General features: G+C 37.0%; 1 protein-coding gene across 1 annotated transcript in view; it reads right to left on the reverse strand.

The window, feature by feature from the left end:
- Positions 1-26,216, reverse strand: part of UNC13C (unc-13 homolog C) — a 576,706-nt gene that overhangs the window by 89,870 nt on the left and 460,620 nt on the right. Inside the window, exons 19-22 of the mRNA XM_060294236.1 lie at positions 15,803-15,929; positions 6,605-6,701; positions 5,814-5,957; positions 382-459 (exon numbers count right to left, since the gene is read on the reverse strand). Coding sequence (XP_060150219.1) covers positions 382-459; positions 5,814-5,957; positions 6,605-6,701; positions 15,803-15,929 — 446 coding nt within the window. The remainder of the gene's footprint in view (positions 1-381; positions 460-5,813; positions 5,958-6,604; positions 6,702-15,802; positions 15,930-26,216) is intronic.

Consider the following 26,216-nt stretch of genomic DNA (forward strand, 5'->3'; position numbering starts at 1 on the left):
TGAAAGGCTAAATTATACTCATTTTGGTATTGGTGCCAAAACTACCCTAGTTGGTATTAACAATAAACAACTTTTTAACTCCTAGGTCCCAGCTCCAGTGTTTACAATGATGAGGGTTTTCAGCTGTTTATATGAGCCTTATTCCTTATCATCATGGAAAACCACAAGCTGGCTGGCATTGAGATGCTCTCAACCTTCCTTTGAATTCTATTTTGTACCAGTTCAGAACTACTAGGAAATTTTCAAACAATTTCTTGAGATCCCTATTTTCTATCCTCCTGTATGAGAACAGAAAGAAAACAACTTCCTTTGCTTACTTATTAGTTTGAAGAAGTGGTTCTCAACTGAGGAATACTTGAAAGTAGAGACATTTTTACTTACCACATTTTCCTTATCACAGTATGAACTGAAATCACTTGATACAATTGCAGCATACTGAAGCAGAACTTTATTGATGGTCTAGGAAAAAAAATTGTGAAATGTATCCAGGTAAGTAAAGACCTATATTTATGTATATACAGATATATGTATCTATCTACACACACACACACACACACACACACACACACACACACACACACATATACTCCAGGTTATGTTAACTGGGAAAACTTTTCTAATGTCATTTTCAGCTGAACAATGGCCATAAGTAGTGATTAAATCTACACCCTTGCCAAAAGAAGGATCTCAATTTATTATATTTAGATGACAATTTGTAATATTTCTAAGTACATTTGGAAGATATTCCACGTGCATCCATTCCATTTTAATACAACCAGCTCCATCACAAAATTCTTTATTTCTAACTTATCTAAATACTCAGAAGGTATACTGTTTGGTGGTAACCTCCTCTATGCTTGGATACTTATTACCTAATGCCCCCTAATGATTTTTCTTTTCCTGAATGAATGACACTTCATGCTTTCATCATCTCTCATGGTTTCTAGTTCCCATCCTCACCCCTGCGCCCCTCACACACACACACACACACACACACGCACCCCTACCATGACAAAATTCCTTGTGATGGTTATTTTCTCAACTTTCTGCCTTGTTCCTAAATACCTCATTATGAGAGGGGTGTCAGAACATTCCCATATATGTCACTTAGCAATGAATATTTTCAGTTTTCTATGATAAGGAGCCTTACTAATAACAAGACCACCTCTTAAGACCTAAACTTCAGCTTTTGTTGCACCACACTATCTCAATACATTTACCTTTAATTAGTAAGTTATTTATTGGTGCAATATTTACGAAAAATATTGCCTAATCCTTCCCCTCTTTCTGTCTTTTTCATCTTAATTCTAAATTCTCCTTCTCCAACTAATAACTCTCTCTGAGCCTAAGGATGCCCTCTGCTCCCATTAATTATGCAAAATAAGGGAAAATGAACAAACTTTGTTACATTTTATTTCAACTACTTAAAGAGATATTGATGAGTTTGCACCCTACTGCTGTTACTTACAGAGCTTGAATTATCATAAGTCCAATGTGGACATGATTTTCTTAGAAGAGAGAAAGCAACAAGAACAGTAGATACAGACCATCTCTTTCCATAGAAAAGCAAAGACAAAAAAGATTTTATTTTTTGTATAACCTATTCGTCTGAATTTTCTTTGCGGCTCAAAATCAACTTGGGGAGACAGTCCAAGGAGTTAAACTAAAGGAGAGATGTTTAATTTACAAAGCTGAATTCACCGAATGTGACTATGAACTCGTTTTATAGACTTTAAAAATCACAATGAAAACCTGAAACCTGAAATTAGGGATAACAGAAAATCCATAGTTTGTGGAAGTACAAGGTAAAGTGATAATATGCATCAATTTAAATGGAAGACTGGCTTTGGAAAATATAACATCTTATCAAGCAGCAGACCAATAAATCTAGGAAAACAGGTGGTGGATCAGACTGAAGTATCTTCCAAATGCACCTGTCCAAAACTTATTTTAGATGTAATGTTGAAAATTACTTTGGGACTTCCCTAATGAGTGCTGATTTACTCATACATATGAATACTACTCTCAATTTACAGGTTCTTATGATAGTGTTACCTGCAGGAATCATTTCACTATATGGCAAGAACAAAAACCAACAGAAGCCTGACTTTAGGAGCTTGTTGCAACTCAGACTATCACTTGTTCAAGATTTAGTTTGGGCAGGGGAATCCAGACATCCATTTCTGATTATTCTTAAGGTCTTCCCCTGGTCTAATTCTTGCCTCTACTTTATAGGAAAAACCTAGTCCCTTGAATTCCTGCTGGGAGGAAACTGATCCTACAATCTCGCATCCACTAGCCTACAAATGCCAGTGGTTAGCAAGTCCGGATAGGTTGCATTTAAGGAAAAGGGCTCAGCCATGTAGGATGTAGTTTAAGGCCTTGTGCCCATAAGAGTTGTGAGTACACTGGCTATAACAACATCCATTTCTTTGTGAGTATACAAAGTACACCGGAATGAAAGTGTTCATGTACAATTCAGGGGCAACCTCGATTTCATTCTAATTTATTCAACAAAGTAAAATCACTACTATACATTAGTTCTTTAATTAATACTAGTGAGTACAGTTGAACCTTAAACAACCAGGGGGTTAGGGGCGCTGACCTTCTGCACAGTGGAAAATCTACTTATAACTTATAGTCAGCCTTCCATATCTGTAGTTCTTCCATATCTCCGAATTCAACCAACCACAGATCATGTAGGACTGTAGTATTCACTATTTAAAAACTGCGGACCCCCATAGTTCAAACCCACGTTGTTCAAGGGTCATCTGTAGTTAGTTAAGACATGTCTACTTCAGGCATGTCTCCAACAGTATCATAACCATCACCTGGGAACTTGTTGGAAATCTAAATGCCCTGATCCAGTCCCAGATCTACTGAGGCAGCAATTCTGGGGTTGAGTCCCAGCAATTCATGTTTTAACAAGCCTCCAGGTGGTAGTGGTGCAAGCTGAAGTTTGAGAACCACTGTCCTACCTAATGCACAGCAGGGTGGAGATAGCTCTTCAGAGAGAACCAGTTGATGGAAGGGGTACCTAGGAAGGCCTGGAAGGTAGGATTTCTGAGTGTGTGAACTTAGGTCATGATTTTCTTTTTGGTGGACTGTTGGGCTTCGGCAGTGGGGACAGTATAGAGAGAAAGACAGAGAGAGCCCCTGCTTGTGCTTTTCGAGCCCCTGCTTGTGCCCTCCCTGTTCCTACACTCTGCCTCTAAAACAGCCAGTGACGTCTGTACAAATCAAAAATGACTCTCGTTCAGTCTGGACTCTTCCCCATTGCACTCATTTATTGCTAATTAAAATCTGTCCTTACAACTTTAACTAGTATCTGGCTTTGTTTATTTTTGACAAAGGCTCCCCCATAGGGTTGCCCAACCGGTATCTGATGTTGGGTGGGCAGGAAGTAAATCTTTGTTGTGTTAAATCATACAGTTTCTTGGTTTCCTTGTTACCTCAGCAAAACTACCCTACTACAGTTAATAAAGATGCTGCCTCCTACAAGAAGCCCTTTCCTAATCCACCTGTCAGTGAACCAGGCTTAAACTTTTCTAAGAGCCAGAGCCAATGACAGGGTCAGGCTCAAGCCTCCCATTCATAAAGGGTCTCAAATTTAGACTTTTTGTGAGAACGCAAATGAAGTAATCTACTCTTGTGTTGGCGTCTGTGGTTGAAAGCAGTGGCATGTTAAATGTATACATCTTTTAGGGGCTGAATTTTGTCCCTCAAAATTTATATGTTGAAACCCTAACTCCTAATATCTCAGAATATGACTGTATTTGGAGACAGGGCCTTTCAAAAAGTGAGTTAGTTAAAATAAGGCCATTAGTGTGAGCCCTAATCCAATATGACTGGTGTCTTTATAAGAAGAGAAAATTTAGACACACATAGAAACACCAGGGTTGCAGGTACACAGAGGAAAGACTGTGTGAGGACACAGTGAGAAGATAGTCATCTGCAAGAAGCCCTGAGAGCCCTCAGAAGACAACAAACCTTCTGACACCTTGATCTTGGATTTACAGTTTCCAGAACTGTGAGAAAATTAATTTTTACTGTTTAGGCCACCATTCTGTGGTATTTTATTTATGGCAGCCCTAGCAAATTAATATGTCTTAAATATTATACAGTTTCACTGAGTTTTGGCATGTCTTTATTTTTTAACATGATCTATATATATCTCTCTCTACCTATCTCTCTCTCTATATATCTATATAGAAGATAGAGAGATATAGATATACACTAGGCCTTTTTCAACCTCTGAGATACCCTGATTATAGCATTTGACTTTTTCATAGTTGTTTATAGGTTTGGCCATCTCATTATAAGTTTTTGAGGTCAGAGATTGTGCTTCTTCATGACTACATCTCTTAAAGTGGCTAGTAAATTGTGCAAGTGAGGCAAAGAGTAAGCCCTTGTCAAATAAACAGCCAGCTGAAACCTCTGCCATCATCCAACCCATGAAGCCAGGCTTATCCTTAGGGCCGTCAGGCATAGGGGTGTGTAGGTCATTGCCCTACATCCCTACATCTGTCATATCAGTACCGTGATTCAAAATCTCCAAATATTCACTGTTTCTTAAACTGTTCAAAAGATTAAGTATAAATTTCTCAGCCTGGGAAGCAGAGCTCTTCAAGATCTGGACCCATCCTCACTCTCCTAACATTCCCCACTACTTCTCCCAGAACAGATTTTTTTTTTCCTTTTCTTTTCCTTTTTTTTGCTTTTTTGCCAGAGGATTGTTTCTCCCTGCTCTTCACGTCACGCTCAGCTTTTCCTTTCCCTTTGTTCCTGCTATTCCCGTGGCTTACAATACTTTTCTAACTTCACCTTTTTAGGCTGAATGAGCCCTGTTTTCCCAGGGAAACTGTATTTCAGCTCTCATTAGTTTTCCTTCCGCTCAACTTACTGTGCACGCTACCGTGCTTGAGACTGAATTGTGGACCTCTTCATGCCATCTTCCAATTAGTTCATGTCATGTGGTCTTGAGTATTTTATATATATATATAAAGATTTGAAGGGCCAGAGACATCATTTTTTATTTCTTATACTTCCCCAGAAACTTTTGCAAAATAGTAAGTACTTTGCAAGCCTTCTTAGACAGTAAGAGGAGGAAGAGGTCTTCAGAGGAATCTGGTTGCTCAAAATCAATTTGCCAACTAAGAAAACTAAACTCATAAAAATCAAGGGACTTTGTGACCTTGCTTGTGACCACCTAGAGGGTGGGTGGGAGACATAAGAGGGAGAGGATATGGGGATATATGTATAAGTATAGCTAATTCACTTTGTTATACAGCAGAAACTAACACACCATTGTAAAGCAATTATACTCCAATAAAGATGTTAAAAAAAAAAAATCAAGGGAACTGCTCAGACTCACACTACAGTTATTGGCTGATTTGAAGTTAGAACTCAGTTTTCATTACTCCAAGTTCAAATACTTTTTATCGTACTACTGATTAAAAAAAATACCTGCGATTTGAATATGAAATTCCAAGATTTATTTTCAGCTACAAAGCTGAAATAGAAATTAATTTGGCCACCTAAGGTAGTCTCATCAGTTACAAATGACTGAGTCATTCATGTGAATAACAGATATTTTAAGATGATAAATCCATACTTAGGAAACAGGAAGGGTAAAAAGAGAGTTAGATGACAAACCTGAAACAGCCTATTTTTACTGGAATTAGAAAATTAAATTGGGGTAGTAGTCAGACAAGACTAATGCTACAAAACAACAGCATTTTTCAAATTCTGTGCAGGAAAATAACAACATGCCATAGTCCCAGCGAAGAAAGGATTCATTCCATTTAACCTACCTTTGCAAATCTTCTCATTAAGTGAGCTAATGCTTCAGGATTGGGGCATTCCAGTTTCTTAATAATCTCAAAGCTCTGATTAAGCTGAGCAAAGACATCAACCACAGAGGAAGAAAACAGTGCGTGATCAGATGTCTGCTGGAACTGAGGGGAGAAAAGGTGAAACCATCCTCATAAGCGTACTTTAGAGGGACTGTGGAAGGAATCTTCATTATTTCACAAAAACAGCTCAATCTCCTATATCATGTACTTTCATTTCCCAGTAATACAATGCTTGCTCATTTTAAAATCATCCATCTCCTTTTCTGGAAAGTGTAGTAAAACTAATATCATGGGGCAGGTTGCTATTAATTGGTTTCTCCATTACTGAATTGAGGGACTGGTTCTTTCAATTTCTCATTCCCCACAGGCATTAGGATGGTTTAGCAAGCCGATTGTGGCTCAAGACATTTGATTTGCTCCAGAGGGATTGGGAGGGTGTCTGTTCCTAATCTTGGAATCCTGGAAGGGTTCCAGAACAACAGGGGAGCTTTGTATAAGCCCACTGAACTTGCAGATTCAGACCAATTCAAGGAGTAAAGAATCTTGGGGTAAAAGGGTGATCGATTTTTTTTAAAAGCAATTCCCTAGGGTTCTTATCAGCATTTAAAATTGTGTTTTAATTATATTTTGGTAATGAGAAAATTAAAATTAAACTTAATAGCAATAAGCCTAAAAATTCCCATTAGCTTAAAAGTGAGCAGTGTAAATGAATCTTGACAATAAGCAATCTGAAAGTCATTTAAACTCACTCCATCTTTTTTGTCTCTTCCCAGGGCTCCATTAAGGAACTCCATTGACACGTCTTCATTTTCATCTAGCCACTGCATGACAAAAGGTTCAAACCACCTGAAAAAAAAACAATAGTATTGCATACTATAAAAGATGTCATTTGCACATGATTAACAGTGAATACTGCTCTTTTCTTATCTGAGAGTAATTCAGGACCAAAAATCTCTTTTCATTCTCTTTTTCTAGTTCTGCTACCTTGAAGACCTTTAGTTTCACTTCTCAAACATATCCCCTTCTCAAAATTCCTTGGCAGTCCAGCGGTTAGGAGTCCAAGTAAGCTTCCACTACATGGGGTACAGGTTCATGGGTTCAATCCCTGATCGGGGAACTAAGGTCCTGCATGCTGTGCAGTGTATCATATACATGTATGTGTATACACACACACACACACACACATATATGTGTATATATATATATGTATGTGTGTGTGTGTGTGTGTGTGTATATATATATATATATATATATATATATCCTTCTCTTTTACCTTCAATCTCTACCTTTCTCTTGGCCCTTCCAATGCTGCCTCAAATATGCTTAGTTCCCAATTCCCACTCTACAATTCCCTTTACAATTCAAAATCCTGTAAAATGTAGATCTTGTGTGCTATGTCCCCCACTGTGCCATTCTCTCATTTCTTAGGGCTTTACCATCTGGCTTTCATCTACATGGACTCATCTCCTGTAACTGATTCTGGGTGCTCACCTTTAACTTTTAGTGATCTGCAATCCACCAGTAGGTGGGTTTTGTGAATGGTCTAAGTTTCAAAGTTCTTTTTTCCGTATGGATGTACAGTCGTCTAGCACCATTTATTTAGAAGGTCATCCTTTCCCCCACTCCTTTGAGTTGGCATCTTTGATGCAAATCAGGTAACAGCAATGTGTGGATTTGTTTCTGGACTATTTTGTTTCATTGGTCTATTTGTCATGCACAACACCATACAATTAATAATTACCTTTTGAATAAGTCTTGGTGACTGAGTGCAGTTCTCCACAACTTTTTTACTTCCTCTTCAAGATTGCTATGGCTAGTCTTAGCCCTTTGCATTTCTATGTATTACACATTTTTGAATGAACTTGTCAATCTACACAAAAATAGCTGCGGGACTCCTTATGGGATTGCTTTGAATCTGTATGTCAATGTGGGGAGAACTACCTCCTTTACAATAATGCATCTTTTTAGGAATATTGTATATTTTTATTTAGTTCATCTTAAGTAATCCTCTCAGTAATATTTTATAGTTGCCTCAGTAGAGGGCACGCACATCTTTCATCACATGAGTTTATCACGGTTTTAATGTCATTCAAACGGTATTGTTTATATGTAATTTTCTAACTGTGGCTGTCACATAGAAATTCAATGAACTTACTACAATCACTTTTTAGATTCTACTAGTTTTCCTATACTTTCTTTTGAATTTTCTAGGTGTATAAATATGTCATATACACATATGGATAGCATCATTATATGCTTTTACAGCCATTACACTTTTCTCTCTCTTGTCTTATTGTACTGCCTGGGACTTCTAGCACAATGTTAAATAAAAGTGATGTTATCAGCTATTGGTCTCGTTCTTTTTAAAAAAATTTATTTTACTGAAGTATAGTTGATTTACAATGTTGTGTTAATTTCTACTGTACAGCAAAGTGACTCAGTTACACATATATATAATCAGTCATTCTTGATCTTGGGGAAGTTTTCAAAATTTTATCCATGAGAATGTACAGTTTCTTTTTTGAAGGGTGGGTCTTTTATTAGATTAAGAGAGTTCCCTTCTATTCCTCACTTGATACAAGATTTTTATAATAAATTAATGTTCTATTTTATCTAATTATTGTTACATATTTAGTGTAATGATTGTAGCGATTTTCTCCTTCATAATTTAAATGTGGTGATTTACATTCATTGCTTTTAAAATGTTTAACTAATCTCATATTCCAGGAATAAATTTCCCATGGTCATGTTCTATTACTGTTTTTATAGACCACTGAATTCTATTGGCTAATATTTCATTTATTTTTTTAAACTATGGTCAGAGACAAATTGGCCTGTAAATATTCTTACTTGTCATGTTCTCAATAGGTTTTGGTAGTGAGGATATGCTGACCTCAAAAAGGATTTGAGAAGTATTCCTGCCTTCTCTGGAACAGTTTGTGTAACATTGCTGATATTCTTTCTTAAACAGTTGGAAGAATTCCATTTGGAGCCATCTGGGCCTGGAGTTTTGATTGTGACATGATTTTTATTTAAGGATTCAAATTTTAAAATAGTTATAGACCCGCTCAGATTTTATCTTTTTTCCTATGCTAGCTTGATAAGTTTTCTTTTTAAAGGAATTTGTACATTTTGTCTAACTTTTAAATGTGCTACCATAAATACTCTTAATAATTTTTTATCTTTATAGCATCTTTAGTGACATCTTTTCCTGAAAATGGTAATTTGTGACATATCTTTTTTCACTGGCCTAAGGTTTTTTTGATTTTTATAGTCTTCTCAAAAACACACTTGGCTTTTTAATTTCTCCTTCAATTTTCTACTTTATTTTTATTCCAGGTCATGTTGATTATTTTCTTTTTCTACTTTCTCTTGACTTGACTGGCGTTTAAACATTTCTTCTGATAACTTATATGACTGATTTTATAGCCTTTTTTCCTTTCTCTTTATAGAACTAGAGCTATAAATCTTCCTCTGTTTACTGTTTTAGCTGTAATCCACAAGTCTTGACATGCCATATTTTATCACTTAGTTAAAAATATCGTGTAATCTACACTGTGATTTGTTTTTTGACTTATGAATGATCTAGAGTATCTGCTTAATTTCCCTATCTGGTGACTTTCTAGTTATCTTCTTGGAGCTGATTTTTGGCTTAATTCACAGTGGTCCAAGAACATACAGTATATGCTTCAATCTTTTAAAATTCATTATACCTGCTTTTTGGTCTATCAGATAGTCTATTTTGGTAAATGCACCATGTACATCTGATAACAATGTGTATTTTCTCATTGCTGGTTATAACTGTAGATAGGTAGTGTGTGTGTTTGTGTGTGTGTGTGTGTGTGTGTGTGTGTGTGTGTGTGTATATGTGTGTAAACAATATGAAAATTTGTGGAAACTCTGGGTGACCAGAAATAGATGGACAGATATCATGTTGTTGAAATGTCTTTTTTCTTAATGACATTTTTTGTCTGATTCTTCAATCAGTTTCTGAAAGATGTATAATCTCCAAATAGAATTGTAGATTTGATTTTTCATTTTACTTCTGACAATTTTTGCTTTATATATTTTGCTGACATGTCATTTGATACATACAAATTTAGAAATGAAATATCTTTTTATTTTTGAAATATTTTAATTGAAGTATAGTTGATCTATAATGCTGTGTTAGTTCCTGGTGTATAGCAAAGTGAGTCAGTTATGTATGTTATGGTTTCATATATATGAAACCATATATATATGTGTGTGTGTGTGTGTGTGTGTGTGTATATATATATATATATATATTCTATTTCATATTCTTTTCCATTATGGTTTGTTACAGGGTATTGAATATAGTTCCCTGTGCTACACAGTAGGACCTTGTTGTTTATCTATTTTATACATAGTAGTTTGTATCTACTAATCCCAGACTCCTAATTTATCCCTCCCTCCCCCTTCCCCTTTGATAACCATAAGTTTGCTTTGTGTCTATGAGTGTTTGTTTTGTAAATAAGTTCATTTGTATCGTATTTTAAGAGTCTACATATAAGTGACATCATATGATATTTTTCTTTCTCTGTCTGACTTACTTCACTCAGTATGATAACCTCTATGTCCATCCATGTTGCTGCAAATGGCAATATTTCATTCTTTTTATGGCTGAGTAGTATTCCACTGTATATATGTACCACATTTTCTTTATCCATTCATCTATCAATGGACATTTAGGCTGCTTCTATGACTTGCCTATTGTAAATAGTGTTGCTATGAACTTTGGGGTGCATGTATCTTTTCAAGTTAGAGTTTTCTCCAGATATATGCCCAGGAGTGGGATTGCTGGATCATATGGCAACTCTATCTTTAGTTTTTTAAGGAATCCCCATATTGTTTTCCATAGTGGCTGCACCAATTTACATTACCACCAATAGTGAAGGAGGGTTTCCTTTTCTCCACACCCTCTCCAGCATTTATTTGTAGACTTTTTGATGGTGGCCATTCTGACCAGTGTGAGGTGGTACCTCTTTGTCATTTTGGTTTGCATTTCTCTAATAATTAGCGATGTTGAGCATCTTTTCATGTGCCTGTTGGCCATCTGTATGTCTTCTTTGGAGAATTGTCTATTTAGGTCTTCTGCCTATTTATTTTTAAAGTTTGAACAAAAAGAAAAATGATATTTATTTATTTGTTCTGCCCATTTTTTGATTGGGTGGTTTGGTTTTTTTTATTGAGTTGTATGAACTGTTTTTATATTTTGGAATTTAATCCCTTGTTGGTCACATCATTTGAAAATATTTTCTTCCATCCCATAGGTTGTCTTTACATTTTGTTGATGGCTTCATTTGCTGTGCAAAAGCTTATAAGTTTGAGTAGGTCCCATTTGTTTATTTTTGCTTTTATTTCTATCGCCTTGGGAGACTGACCTAGGAAAATGTTGCTATGATTTATGTTAGAGAATGTTTTGCCTATGTTCTCCTCTAGGAGTTTTATGGTGTCATGTTTTATGTTTAAGTCTTTAAGCCATTTTGAGTTTTTTTTGTATATGGTGTGAGGGAGTGTTCTAACTTCATTGATTTACATGTAGCTGTCCAGCTTTCCCAACATCACTTCCTGAAGAGACTGTCTTTTCTCCATTGTATATTCTTGCCTCCTTTGTCAAAGATTAATTGAGCGTAGATGTGTGGGTTTATTTCTGGGCTCTCTATTCTGTTCCATTGATCCATATGTCTATTTTTGTGCCAATACCATGATGTTTTGATTGCTGTAGCTTTGTAGTATTGTCCGAAGTCTAGGAGGGTTATGTCTCCAGCTTTGTTCTTTTTCCTCAGGATTGCTTTGGCAATTCACGGGTCCTTCATGTAAATTTTAGGGTAATAATTAGTTTTGTGAAAAATGTCATGGGTAATCTGATAGAGATCAAATTAAATCTGTAGGTTGCTTTGGGTAGTATGACCATTTAACAATATTAATTCTTCCAATCCAAGAGCATGGGATATCTTTCCATTAGATATCTTTCCCATCTTTTTGTTGAATTGCTCCTTTAATCATCATGAAAAATTTCTCTCTCTCAAAGTATTTCTTATCTTAAAATCTATTTTGTCTAATATCAGGATAGCTGTGTCATTTTCCTTTCAATTATTTTTTTCATCCTTTCACTTAACATTTCTAGGCTCATGTTTTAGGTGAATAAATTGTAAGCAAGATCTTTTGGGTTTTGCTATTTTATCTAGTAGGACAATACTTCTTGGCTAGAGTATTAATCTATTTGCATTTAATGATTATGCTTAATTTTCTGATACATTAAATTTTAAATCTATCATATCTTGCTTCCCTCACCCTCAGTTTCCTACTTGCTCTTCCTTCTTTTCATTCTCGTTTCTTGCCTTTTATGTAACGTTGTTTTATCCTCCTCCCCTTCCCCATTATCTTATTGATGCATAGTATTATATTATACCTTAAGGGGTTACACTATAAATTATAATACACATCCACGATATATTCAAAGCTTTTTAAAATGAGTATTTTACACTTTTTAAACAAGTCAAGGATCTTGTATTACTCAGTGTATCACTCTCCTACCTTTTCATGCTATTGCTGTCTTCTATTTTAAACTTATTTATTATTTTTGGCTGCATTGGGTCTTCATTGCTGTGCGTGGGCTTTCCCTAGTGGTGGTGAGTGGGGGCTACTCTTCATTGTGGTGCATGGGCTTCTCATTGCGGTGGCTTCTCTTGTTGCAGAGCACAGGCTCTAGGCGCACGGGCTTCAGTAGTGGCTCATGGGCTCTAGAGCACAGGTTCAATAGTTGTGCCACACGGGCTTAGTTGCTCCACAGCATATAGGATCTTCCTAGACCAGGGATTGAACCTGTGTCACCTGTATTGGCAGGTGGATTCTTAACCACTGCATCACCAGGGAAGTCCTAATCCTATGTATATTTTATTCTACAGATTTAAAAAATTTTATATAGTTAATGTGTTTATTTTTAAATTTTTTTAATGTGCTTTAAATGTACACATTTGTTCACCTTCTTTAATGATTGTAATTCTTTACTATATTAGTGTATTTTTATCTTGAGTCATTTTCCTTGTCTGAAAGCTTACAGTACATTTTTGGTGAGAGTCTGCTGGAAATAAGTTCTGTCAACTTCTCAGTTATATAAATGTTTTTATTTTCCTTTATTTTTGAAGGCTACATTTGACACTTGTAGAATTCTAAATTGTTAGTTGTTTTCTTTCAGCACTTAAAAGATATCATTGCATTGTATTCAGGTTTCAGTCACTTCTACTGAATAATCAGCCAACTGTTTTATTGTAGCCCTTTTGAAGGTAAAGTGTCTTCCCTTTCTTGACCCAGTACATTTAAAGATTTCTTCTTTTTGATTTTAAGCAGTTTTCTATGATGTAACTACAGGTAGTTTTCCTTGAATTTACCCTTCTTAGGATTTACAGAAATTCTTAAACTGTGGCTTCATGTTTTTCATCAGTTTTGCAAAATCCACATCTAGTAACTCTTCACACACTGCTCTAGTACTGTTTCTCTCTTCTCCTTTTCTGGAACTCAGGTCTTTGTACATTAGACCTTTTTAAAATTTTTCCCATATATCCCTGTTCTATTTTTTCTATATTTTGTATTTTTTCTATGTTTTTATATGAATATATTCTTCAAAAATATGTTCCAGTAATTTTAAGCCCTCTTCTGCTATGTATATTCTGCCATTAGGTCCATCTATCACATTCCTAATTTCATCCTATTTCAGTTCTACAATGTCCATTTTATTCTTCTTATAGGTTGCATTTTTCTGTTGAAATTCTCCCATAATTTGAAGTACACATCAAACTCTATGTCTGATAAGACTAATTTCTCTTTTTTCTCTTGGATTCTAGTCATTTGGTCCTGTTGCCTGGCAGTCTTTAATCTTTTGTTAAATATTGTGCATTGTCTATGAAAAATTGTGGAACCTTTGGTTGATCATTTCCTCCAAAGTGGATCTGAATTTCTTCTTGTAGACAGAATGTACAGAGATCACCACAATCTAGAAAAGACTGGGTTTTAGACTGGGCTATTTCCAGTTTGCCCTTATTTTTAGGACAGAGTCCTTCAGGGATCTCACCTGAAAACCTGGGATGTTTATAATGCTTCTTCTTTCTTAGGAAGCCTTGCTTTCTAATTTTTATCTCCCCAGCATTGTGAGACTACTGAAGTCTCTGCTTGGTTTTTAATCTCTTAGTGCCTGCTTTCTACTTGTTTATTTCTGCCTCACTCTCCACACATGGGCAGATTAAGAATCAGAGAATACCTCAAGAAGAAACTGCATGCAGCATGCTATACTTACTTCTCTGTAGTTCCTGTTATTCTAGGATGTTGGTCCCACAAGACAAAGCAGCCTTCAGAGCCTTGAACACCAATGTTTGTTTCTCTAGCCCAGGGAGATCACTATAAACTCTGGGTTACTGTTCTCTATTTGACCACCATGACTTATATGGCAAATTGGTAAATGCGTGTAGATGGAGAGGACTGGAGAGAAACTGCAGCAAATACAGGGTTCACCTCAAAGCATTTCTTTTCTCAGGGACCTTAGCTTCTCAATCCCTGGTTGCCTCAATTGCTCTCTGATACTGTTTAATTTTATTTTGCTTTTATAGTTGGTCTTCAGTGAGCATGTTAGTCTGATTTAAGTTAGTGTAGTTTAGTTAGTCTACACAGAGCCAGAAGCAGAATTCTCTTGGCAAATAGCTCCCTTTTTCATTTCCCTATTCCCAGTCAATACCAACGCTTAGGCACATGTACTGCATGTTTAACTCTTCCTTCTTTCTTTTACCCTCACGTGTCTTTAGTAGACAAATTCTGTAAATTCTATCTTTGAAATTTCTCTCCCATACATCTTCATCCTTTACATTTTTACTGCAATCCCTCTATGATGTATATATACACTTCCCTACCCCCCTCCATTCTCTACCTTTTCCAACCCCCACAATGCCTAATAAAAGTGGTAAAAGCTTCACAGTATTTATATAATCTAGTTCAAAACCACGTTTCCTACATTACTTTCTACTAATTTTGTAAAGATACCCTGTACTCCACTGAAATGAAACTATTTCCCATGGACCATAGCCCATGTATTCCTTCCTCCATAATTATGCTCATAACTTTCCTTTCGTTTTCTTGCCATAGCCCAAACATTTCAAAGTCTGTATCAAATGCTATCCCATCCATAAATACTGTGTAGAGTCATTGAAATGGGGTAATATCTCTCTTCTGTGAGACCCCATTGCACTTTGCTCATATTACTTGAATTAGTAATTATTTCAATTTGCCTTGCTTTAGCAGGATTTTTGTTCTTACACTATCTCCTTGAGTATAAGCTCCTTTCAAGGTGAAGCCTTTATTTTATTCACTGTTGTCCTACAACACTTGGCACAGTGCCTAGAATTTGGAAGCCCTCCCTCAACAGAATAAAACAATTCTGACAAATATAAAATGCAGAGTATTATAAATCTGTGTGATTACAATTGTACCTGATAGATTCATGTTTCTGAAAATGTCACCTGTTTAATAATGACTTGTATTTTAGAAATATAAATATCTAAGACATTTTTAGGTTTGAAATAAAGAGTAATTTGGACTATATAGATCAATACACAAGCACCCCTCATTTTCCCAACAAAATTTGAGTTCAAGCACTTTTACAAGAAATAATTTCATCATGTGAGCCATTGTGTATTATGTATTACGTATTTCTTTCTCTTTGAGTTGAATATCCAAGTAAGTCATACTTGAAAAATGCAACACAGTTCAATTAAATATGGTTCCCAAAGGTATGCAAATCATTTAATGTTAATTTTATGACAGAAATGTCAGCATTCAAATGAAGATTATGTGAAGAGATTTCAGGACTGCATAATTCAGGTTTAATTTTACAGGACTATGAATTGAGAATAAACTTGCGGGTGAAAATCACTACTTACAAGGAATATTCAGGAACGGCATCCTTGAAGGCAGGAAGTTCTCGCACATATTCAATATAAAACCATTTCACTTTGAAATGCAAATTCATATAATCGGTACTCTTGCATAACCGCTGCTTTTCATGTTCTGTAACAGATAAAATCAAATATTTAATAAAGTTTGGTTTGCCAACAATGCTGTGTTCCAATCTACTTTTATTATTCGTATTTCAAAAAGGAAGAAAATAACATATCTGAGGTTAAAGCAAATTGAATTGCTAAAGACAGACCTGAAAGTTTACAAAATGAAAAAATCATCCGTTAGGTTCTATGTAGAATAGCTCAGGCAGTAATGAGAAATGACTTGAATGGTCTAATGTGCCTTCCTGAAAAAGGTGAAAATTCTGGTGAGTTAAAGAGTGATAATGTATCAGCATTTTTCTATTTATCTGCAAGCTTTCACATTTTGACTACTTTTAGCATGATGCAAAGTGCCAGAAAGAATGAAAACTTGTAAGCATGAATAAAACATGAATCAAACTAGGAGGCATAATCCCTGATTAATACTGGAAATGGGAATGAGTAGATCGCATTTTTGGCCTGGATATTTAATACTTAGAGAATTAAGGAGAAGAACTATATTTAACTTCTAAGCCAGCTGATTTCTTCTTCACCTTTTAAGTTCAGCAAAAATTATTTTGTACGCTGTGACCTTTTTTTGACATTTATTTAGCAGGAGTTTCTTTTTTTAAAATTTTTATTGGAGTATAGTTGATTTACAAGGTTGTGTTAGCTTCAGGTGTACAGCAAAATGAATCATATACATATATCTCCACTTTTAGATTCTTTTCCCATAAAGCAGGATTTTCTAATATGTGACTTTTTTCCTCTCTCTTGCTCAAAAAGGATAGCTTAACACTGTTACTTTGATCTGAACATATAGTAATATAATACTGGGGAACAGAGACAAAAATAATGTTACTGAACACATTTATCTCTGCTCAATATTAATATGTTGGCCAATTCTGGCTCTAAGTATAGGTACAACCAAACCCCAAATATCCCTAACTATATGTAGGTTGAAAATGTCCTCTGAGAAGTTCTGGTTGAGGTCTGTGAATCTCCTTCAAGCTAAGGGCTTTAATTTATAATAGGAACGCCCTTTAGTTAATATTCCAGGCTGAAAACACTAACTGAAGCAATTAGATTGTTATAAGGTAATTGAGGTTATCCTTGCTTTTCCAAACTCACTATAAAGGGACTTAAATCCCAATAATAAACACAAGAGGTAACACAACCCCAAATCGAACATTTTCAAATTATCTAAGCAATGATTAATTCAAGACAATTTGTAGAACCAAGAAAGAGGCAGAGACACAGAAAAAACATACATCTATACACAGAAACAAGAGTAAATACTAGTATCTATAGACCAAACTCCTAGACAAAATTATGAACCAGGTGACTGGCAGCCGCTGTGCAAGGATGGGCCTGGCAACCAACCAGACTGGGAGCCAGCCATGCCTACCAGACTGCCCCCAGTAGTCTACCCTCCACAACAGAAGGATCCACACACATAGGGGCACCCCTAGAGCATACAGCTCTGGTGACCAGTGAGGAGTGGGCTGCTGAGACACATAGGACATCTCCTACAAAAGGCCACTTCTCCAAGGTCAGGAAACATAATCAACCTACCAGATACATAGAAATAAAAACAGCAAATTAGACAAAATGAGGTGACAGAGAAACATGGTCCAAACAAAGGACCAAGATAAAACCCCAGAAAAAGAATTAAGTGCAATGGAGATAGGCAGTCTATCTGAGAAAGAGTTCAAGGTAATGATTGTAAAGATGATCAAAGAACTCAGGAGAAGAATGGAAGAACAGAGTTATTAGTATATAAATGTTATCATTATTACTATGATTTATGTCATAGAATGTTCTACCTATGTTTTCTTCTAGTTTTATGCTTTCCAGTCTTACATTTTAGGTCTTTAATCCAGAAGTTAAAATTGTTTAACAGAGATGAAGAATACAATAACTAAATGAAAAATACACTGCTAGGATTCGACAGTAGGTTAAATGATACAGAGGAACGGATCAGTGAGTTGGAAGACAGAGCAGTGGAAATCACCAAAGCTGAACAGAAAAAAGAAAAAAAGAATAAAAAGAAATGAGGAAAGTTTAATAAATCTCTGGAATAACATCAAATATTCTAACACTCACATTACAGAGGTCCCAGAAGGAGAAGAGAGAGAAAGGGGCAGAGAACATATGTGAAGATATAATAGCTGAAAACTTCCCTAACCTAGAAAAGGAAGCAGACCTCAAAGTGCAGGAAACACAGAGAGTCCCAAACAGGATCTACCCAAAGAGGACCACCCCAAGACACATTGTAATTAAAATGGCAAAAATTGAATATAAGAGAGAATATTAAAAGCAGCAAGGGAAAAGAAACCAGGGAACTCCCATAAGGCTATCAGCTGACTTTTAAGCAGAAACTAAAGTGATGAAAGAGAAAAACCTACAACCAAGTTTACTCTATCAGGCAAGGCTTTCATTTAGATTTGATGGAGAAGTCAAAAGTTTAACAGGCAAGCAAAAGGTAAAAGAGTTCAGCACCACCGAACCAGCTGTACAAGAAATGTTAAGGGCCTTCTATAAGTGAAAAAGAAAAGGCCACAACAAAAAACATGAAAATTACAGAAAAAAAAATCTCCTTGGTAAAGGCAAGTATCCAATAAAGGTGGTAAATCAACAATGTACAAACCTAGTAGGAAAGTTAAAAACCAAAAGTAGTAAAATCATCTATATCCACAATGATCAGTAAAGGGAAAACTAGAGAGCTACACGTAAAAGAATGAAATTAGAACATTTTCTCACACTATATATAAAAATAAACTCAAAATGGATTAAAGACCTAAATGTAAGACTGGAAAGCATAAAACTAGAAGAAAACATAGGTAAAACATTCTATGACATAAATCATAGTAATAATTTTTTTGGTCTGTCTCACAGCCAAAGGAAACAAAAGCAAAACTTTAAAAATGAGACCTGATTAAACTTGAAAGCTTTTGCACAGCAAAGGAAACCATCAACAAAAATGCTAAAACCTACTGAATGGGAGAAAATATTTGCAAATGGTATGACTGATAAGGGGTTAATATCCAAAATATATAAACAACTCATACAACTCAACATCAAAAAACCCCCAAATTAATTTTAAAAATTGGGCAGAAGACGTGAATAGACAATTTTCCAAAGAAGACAGAGATGGCAACAGGCACAGGAAAAGATGCTCAACATCACTAATCATAAGATAAATGAAAATCAAAACCACGATGATGTATCACCTCACACCTGTCAAAATGGCTATGTTCAAAAAGGTTATAAATTACAAATGTTGTCAAGGATATGGAGTAAAGGGAACCCTAAGTACATTGTTTGTGGTAATGTAAATTGGCGCAGCTACTGTGGAAACAGAATGGAGTTTCCTCAAAAACTACAAATTGAACTACCATATGATCCAGCATTTCCACTCCTGGGTATATATTCAAAGAAAATGAAAACAGTAATTTGAAAAGATACATGCAGGCCAGTGTTCACAACAGCATTATTTACAATTGTCAAGATATGCCAACAACCTTAGTGCTCATCAACAGATGAATGGATAACGAAGATATGGTGTACACGCACACGCGTGCGCACACACACACAGACACACACACACAGGAATATTACTCAGCCATAAAAAAGAATGAAATCTTGCCATCTGCAAGAATGTGGACCTGGAACATATTACGCTTAGGGAAATAAGTCTGAAGGAGAAAGATAAATACCATATGTTATCACTTATAGGTGAAATCTAAAAAATAAAACGAATGAATACAACAAAGAAGCAACAGACTCACAGGAAGAGAAAACTAGTGGTTACCAGTGGGAAGATGGAAGGTGGAAGGGCAAGATAGGGGTAGGGGATTAAGAAGTACAAACTACTATATATAAAATTAATAAGCCACAGAATGTATTATGTATCACAGGGAATATAGCCAATATTTTATAAAACTATAAATGGAATATAATCTGTAAAAGTTTTGAATCACTATGTTGTACACCTCAGACTAATATAATACTGTAAATCAACTATATCTCAATTTTAAAAAAAAGAGTGCATGTAAACTGAGATTGGATAGAAAACATGTAACCTCAGTGAAGAAAAAAAAGGCTGAAAAGAAAATTTTAAAAGTTCAAAGATATGTTTAAATATTTTAAAACAGGAAAAAATTAAAGACAACAGACATCATGTGACTTGGGAAATGTATTATTTGGTGCCACTGTGAATAGAACACAAAATATTTGAAATATTTTATTATAATGGCATAATTAATCATTTTGCTGAAATAAAGGTGAAAATATACATTTCTAAAAGAAAAATATAATTTATGACTTATTTGTATCTTCACTGGAAATACAAACACTGCCTCTTAGGACACCAAAATATGCATATTGATAATTCAATTGTTACCTTTGATATTTTGCCAACTTTCAGCATATTAAAAAATAACTGGTCCAAATTTTTTTTATTGTATCAATATGAAAGTAAGTTTATTTTTTTTCTTTTTTTAGAAAAATTTATATTTGGCTGCATAGGGTCTTCATTGCTGCATATGGGCTTTCTCTAGTTGTGGCTAGTGGGGGCTACTCTTCATTGCGGTGTGCGGGCTTCTCACTGTAGTGCCTTCTCTTGTTGCAGAACACGGGCTCTAGGCGCGCGGGCTCAGTAGTTGTGGCTCGTGGGTTCTAGAGTGGAGGCTCAGTAGTTGTGGTGCACAGGTTTAGCTGCTCTGCGGCATGTGGGATCTTCCCAGACCAGGGCTCGAACCCGTGTCCTCTGCATTGGCAGGCGGATTCTTAACCACTGCACCACCAGGGAAGCTCAAAAGTAAGTTGACTTTTTGAGGTAAGATGATAGAGCACATTTCATTTAAAAGTATATTAGCTTGATTTAGAACTGATAAATATTTAGGTCTATGCTATGTGGACCTCCATTTATGCTCTTGTCTTTGCAAGTGTTAGAGGTGAGAGCCTGGAGATGTATTACCTTTTCTAAGAGTTTTTGCACATTATCAGAATCCTGAAGGGAAGGGTAACCAGTTCCATCTAATAACAAAAATGTTTACTGAGTGTGTAGCTTGTGCCAGGTCACATGGGAGGCACTAGAGACGTAAAGATGAAGGACCCATATGCACAGAGCTTAGGGAAGAAGGGTGACATGTAACAGGGAATTTAATATAGCATGGCAAGTGCCGTGATTTGATATGTATAGGAGGATGTGGTCTCTCGGAGGAGATGACTTTAGCCCAATTTTACGCTTTAGGTGAACAATTAAATACAGAAATTATTTGCTGTTAGTGGTTCAGTGCACAAAGAGGAATTTGAGCCAGATGATACATATTATATAAGACAAAACTTCATATAAGAAATGCTATTTAATATATGTGTGTCTCCTTTGCAAAATTTTATAACTATGGTTCCAATTAAGGCTTTGGGATTTTTCCTCTTTCTACTCATGTTCTGGTAGCAAGTTTGGGTGAACCCTATGTTGTGTCATAAAAGGAAAACATTTGCCAATCTCTGCCCCTTACAATGAAGTCGCCTCTGTACTTTGGAGAGTAGGTAAAAGCCAGCTGTGGGCAGTCCCCAGTCAGATTTCTAGACAAGACCTGCAGTTTATTTGCTTAACCATTTACACTTCACTTCTCCATAAATGCAGCAGTCTTGCCTTCTTCCCTATTTGGGCACTCTGCTCAGAGCTTACAGCCCTCCCCAAACCCACTCTCCTGGACTCTGCAAGATCTCTGCCCTCCTACATTCCCCTCATTCCTGATGTTCCCGCATTTCCAGGAAAGGAACACTTCTATTTGTCTAATATTCTGTAGCCACACTGTAGGTAGGCCCCCCAACTCTTCTTCCCCACCTACCATGTCCCTTCTACTGAGAACAAACACACGAAAGGAGAAAAGAAGGAGACCAATTATCTTTTAAACAGATGAAATCTTGTTTTGGTCTAGTCTGGAGACCATCTTTTCTAGTTCCTAAGAATGTATGTGATATGATAACTCAAATTATCAGGGTTTTAGTACCCCCCTCTGCTAAAAAACAAACCTTATAAGAATTACTAATAGTTTTCTCCTTAAAGAATAGCTTTCGAGGGGAAGACCTTCAAGATGGCGGAAGAGTAAGACGTGGAGATCACCTTCCGCCTGACAAATACATCAGAAATACATCTACATGTGGAACAACTCCTACAGAACACCTACTGAACGCTGGCAGAAGACCTCAGACCTCCTAAAAGTCAAGAAACTCCCCACATACCTGGGTAGGGCAAAAGAAAAAAGAAAAAACAGAGACAAAAGAATAGGGAAGGGACCTGCATCTCTGGGAGGGAGCCGTGAAGGAGGAAAGGTTTCCACATACTAAGAAGCCCCTTCGCAGGCAGAGATGTGGGTGGTGGTGGGGAAGCTTCATAGCCATGGAGGAGAGCGCAGCCACAGGGGTGCAGAGAGCAAAGCAGAGAGATTCCCGCACAGGGGATTGGTGCTGACCAGCACTCACCAGCCCGAGAGGCTTCTCTGCTCACCCGCTGGGGTGGGTGGAGGCTGGGAGCTGAGGCTCAGGCTTCTTTGGAGGTCAGATCCCAAGGAGAGGACTGGGGTTGGCTGCTTGAACACAGCCTGAAGGGTCTAGTGCACCAGAGCTAGCCGGGAGGGAGTCCGGGAAAAAGTGTGGACCTGCCTAAGAGGCAAGAGGCCATTATTTCAGGGTGCATGAGGAGAGAGGATTCAGAGCACAGCCTAAACGAGCTCCAGAGACAGCTGTGAGCGGCGGCTATCAGCACAGACCCCAAAGACGGGCATGCGATGCTAAGGCTGCTGCTGCAGCCACCAAAAAGCCTGTGTGCAAGGACAGGTCACTCTTCACACCTCCCCGCCCAGGAGCCTGTGCAGCCTGCCACTGCCAGGGTCCCGTGATCCAAGGACAACTTCCCCGGGGCGGGAACAGACAGCATGCCTCAGGCTGTTGCAACTTCATGCCAGCCTCTGCCACAGCAGTCTCTCTCCGCATTCCATACCTCTCCCCACCCCCCACCCTGTCACCGGCTTGAGCAAGCCAGTGACCCCTAATCAGCTGCTACTTTAAATCTGTCCTGTCTGAGCAAAGTACAGATGCCCTCAGACAACATACACACAGAGATGAGCCAAATCCAAAGCAGAACCCCAGGAACAGTGCGAACAAAGAAGAGAAAGGGAAATTTCTCCCAGCAGCCTCAGGCGGAGTGGATTAAATCTACAAAATCAACTTGATATACCCTGCATCTTGGAATACCTGAATACACAACGAATCATCCCAAAATTGAGGTGGTGGACTTTGGAAGCAATGATATGTATGTGTGTGTGTGTGTGTGTATATATATATATATATATTTTTTTTTTTTCTCTCTCTTTTTGTGAGTGTGTATGTGTATGCTTCTTTGTGTGATTTTGTCTGTATAGCTTTGCTTTTACCATTTGGCTTAGGCTTCTGTCGGGTTGTTTTTTTTTTTTTAGTATAGTTTTTAGCACTTGTTATCATTGGTGGATTTGTTTTTTGGTTTGGTTGCTCTCTTCTGTCTTTCTTCCTTTTTTTCCCTTTTTTATTACTTTTTAATAATTATTTTTTATTTTAATAAATTTACTTTATTTTATTTTTTTATTTCTTTTTTTCTCCCTTTTCATCTGAGCTGACTGGCTGACAGGGTCTTGGTGCTCAAGGTGGGTGTCAGGACACGTGCCTCTGAGGTGGGAGAAGCAAGTTCAGGACATTGGTCCACTAGAGACATCCTGGCTCCATGTAATATCAAATGGTGAAAGCTCTCCCAGAGATCTCCATCTCAACGCCAAGACCCAGCTCCAGTCAACGACCAGCAGGCTACAGTGGTGTCCACCATGCCGAAAAACTAAAAAGACAGGAACACACCCGACCCATTAGCAGAGAGGCTGCCTAAAATCATAATAAGGTCACAGACACCCCAAGACACACTACCGGACACAGACCTGCCCACCAGAAAGACAAGATCCAGCCTCATTCACCAGAACACAGGCACCAGTCCTCTCCATCAGGAAGCCTACACAACCTACTGAAACAAGCTTAGGTACTGGGGGCAGACACCAAGAAGAAAGGGAACTATGAACCTGCAGCCTGTGAAAAGGAGACCCCAAACACAGTAAGTTAAGCAAAATGAGAAGACAGAGAAACACACAGCAGATGAAGGAGCAAGATAAAAACTCACCAGACCTAACAAATGAAGAGGAAACAGGCAGTCTACCTGAAAAAGAATTCAGAATAATGATAGTAAACATGATCCAAATCTTGGAAATAGAATGGAGGAAATTCAAGAAACGTTTAACAAGGACCTAGGAGAACTAAAGAGCAAACAAAAAAAGATAAACAACACAATAAATGAAATGAAAAATTCTCTAGAAGGAATCAATAGCATAATAACAGGCAGAAGAGCAGATAATTGACCTGAAGGACAGAATAGAGGAAATAACTACTGCAAGCAGAAAAAAGAAAAAAGAATAAGAATTGAGGACAGTCTTAGAGACTTCTGAGACAACGTTAAACGCAGGAACATCAGAATTATAGGGGTCCCAGAGGAAGAAGAGATAAAGAAAGGGACTGAGAAAATATTTGAAGAGATTATAGTTGAAAACTTCCCTAATATGGGAAAGGAAATAGTCAATCAAGTCCAGGAAGTGCAGAGAGTCCCATACAGGATAAATCCAAGGAGAAACACACCAAGACACATATTAAACAAACTATCAAAAATTAAGTAGAAAGAAAAAATATTAAAAGCAGCAAGGGAAAAACAACAAACAACATACAAGGGAATCTCCATAAGGTTGACAGCTGACCTTTCAGCAGAAAGTCTGCAAGCCAGAAGGGAGTGGCAGGACATATTTAAAGTGATGAAAGGGAAACCTACAACCAAGATTACTCTACCCAGCAAGGATCTCATTCAGATTCGATGGAGAAATTAAAACCTTTACAGACATGCAAAAGCTAAGACAATTCAGTACCACCAAACCAGCTTTACAACAAAGCTAAAGGAACTTCTCTAGGCAGGAAATACAAGAGAAGGAAATGACCTACAATAAGAAACCTAAAACAATTAAGGAAATGGAAATAGGGGCATACATATTGATAATTACCTTACATGTAAATGGATTAAATGCTAAAAGACATAGACTTGCTGAATGGATACAAAAACAAGACCCATATATATGCAGTCTAAAGCCACACACTTCAGACCTAGGGACACATACAGACTGAAAGTGAGGGGGTGGAAAAAGACATTCCATGCAAATGGAAATCAAAAGAAAGCTGGAGTAGCAATTCTCATATCAGACAAAATAGACTTTAAAATAAAGACTATTACAAGAGACAAAGAAGGACACTATATAATGATCAAGGGATCAATCCAAGAAGAAGATATAACAATTGTAAATATTTATGCACCTAACACAGGAGCAACTCAATACATAAGGCAAATTCTAACAGCCATAAAAGGGGAAATTGACAGTAACACAATCATAGTAGGGGACTTTAACACCCCACTTTCACCAATGGACAGATCATGCAAAATGAAAATAAATAAGGAAACACAAGCGTTAAATGATACATTAAACAAGATGGACTTAATTGATATTTATAGGACATTCCATCCAAAAACAACAGAACGTGGGCTTCCCTGGTGGTGAAGTGGTTAAGAATCCGCCTGCCAATGCAGGGGACACGGGTGCGAGCCCCGGTCCAGGAAGATCCCACATGCCGTAGAGCAACTAAACCTGTGAACCATAACTACTGAGCCTGCACTCTAGAGTCGGCATGCCACAACCACTCAGCCCATGTGCCACAACTACTAAAGCCTGCATGCCTAAAGTCCGTGCTCTGCAATAAGAGAAGGCACCACAATAAGAAGCCTGTGCATCGCAGTGAAGACTAGACCCCAGTAGCTGCAACAAGAGAAAGCCTACACACAGCAATGAAGACCCAATGCAGACAAAAAAAGACAAAAACAAAAAACAAAAAAAAACAACAGAACACACTTACTTCTCAAGTGCTCACGGAACATTCTCCTGGACAGATCATATCTTGGGTCACAAATCAAGCCTTGGTAAATTTAAGAAAATTGAAATGGTATCAAGTATCTTTTCAGACCACAGCGCTATGAGAATAGATAGCAATTACAGGAAAATAATCTGTAAAAAATACAAACACATGGAGGCTAAACAATACACTACTTAATAACAAAGAGATCACTGAAGAAATCAAAGAGGAAATCAAAAATTACCTAGAAACAAATGACAATGAAAATACGAAGACTGAAAGCCTA

The sequence above is a fragment of the Globicephala melas genome, chromosome 2 (assembly GCF_963455315.2).
Source record: "Globicephala melas chromosome 2, mGloMel1.2, whole genome shotgun sequence".
NCBI lineage: Eukaryota > Metazoa > Chordata > Mammalia > Artiodactyla > Delphinidae > Globicephala > Globicephala melas.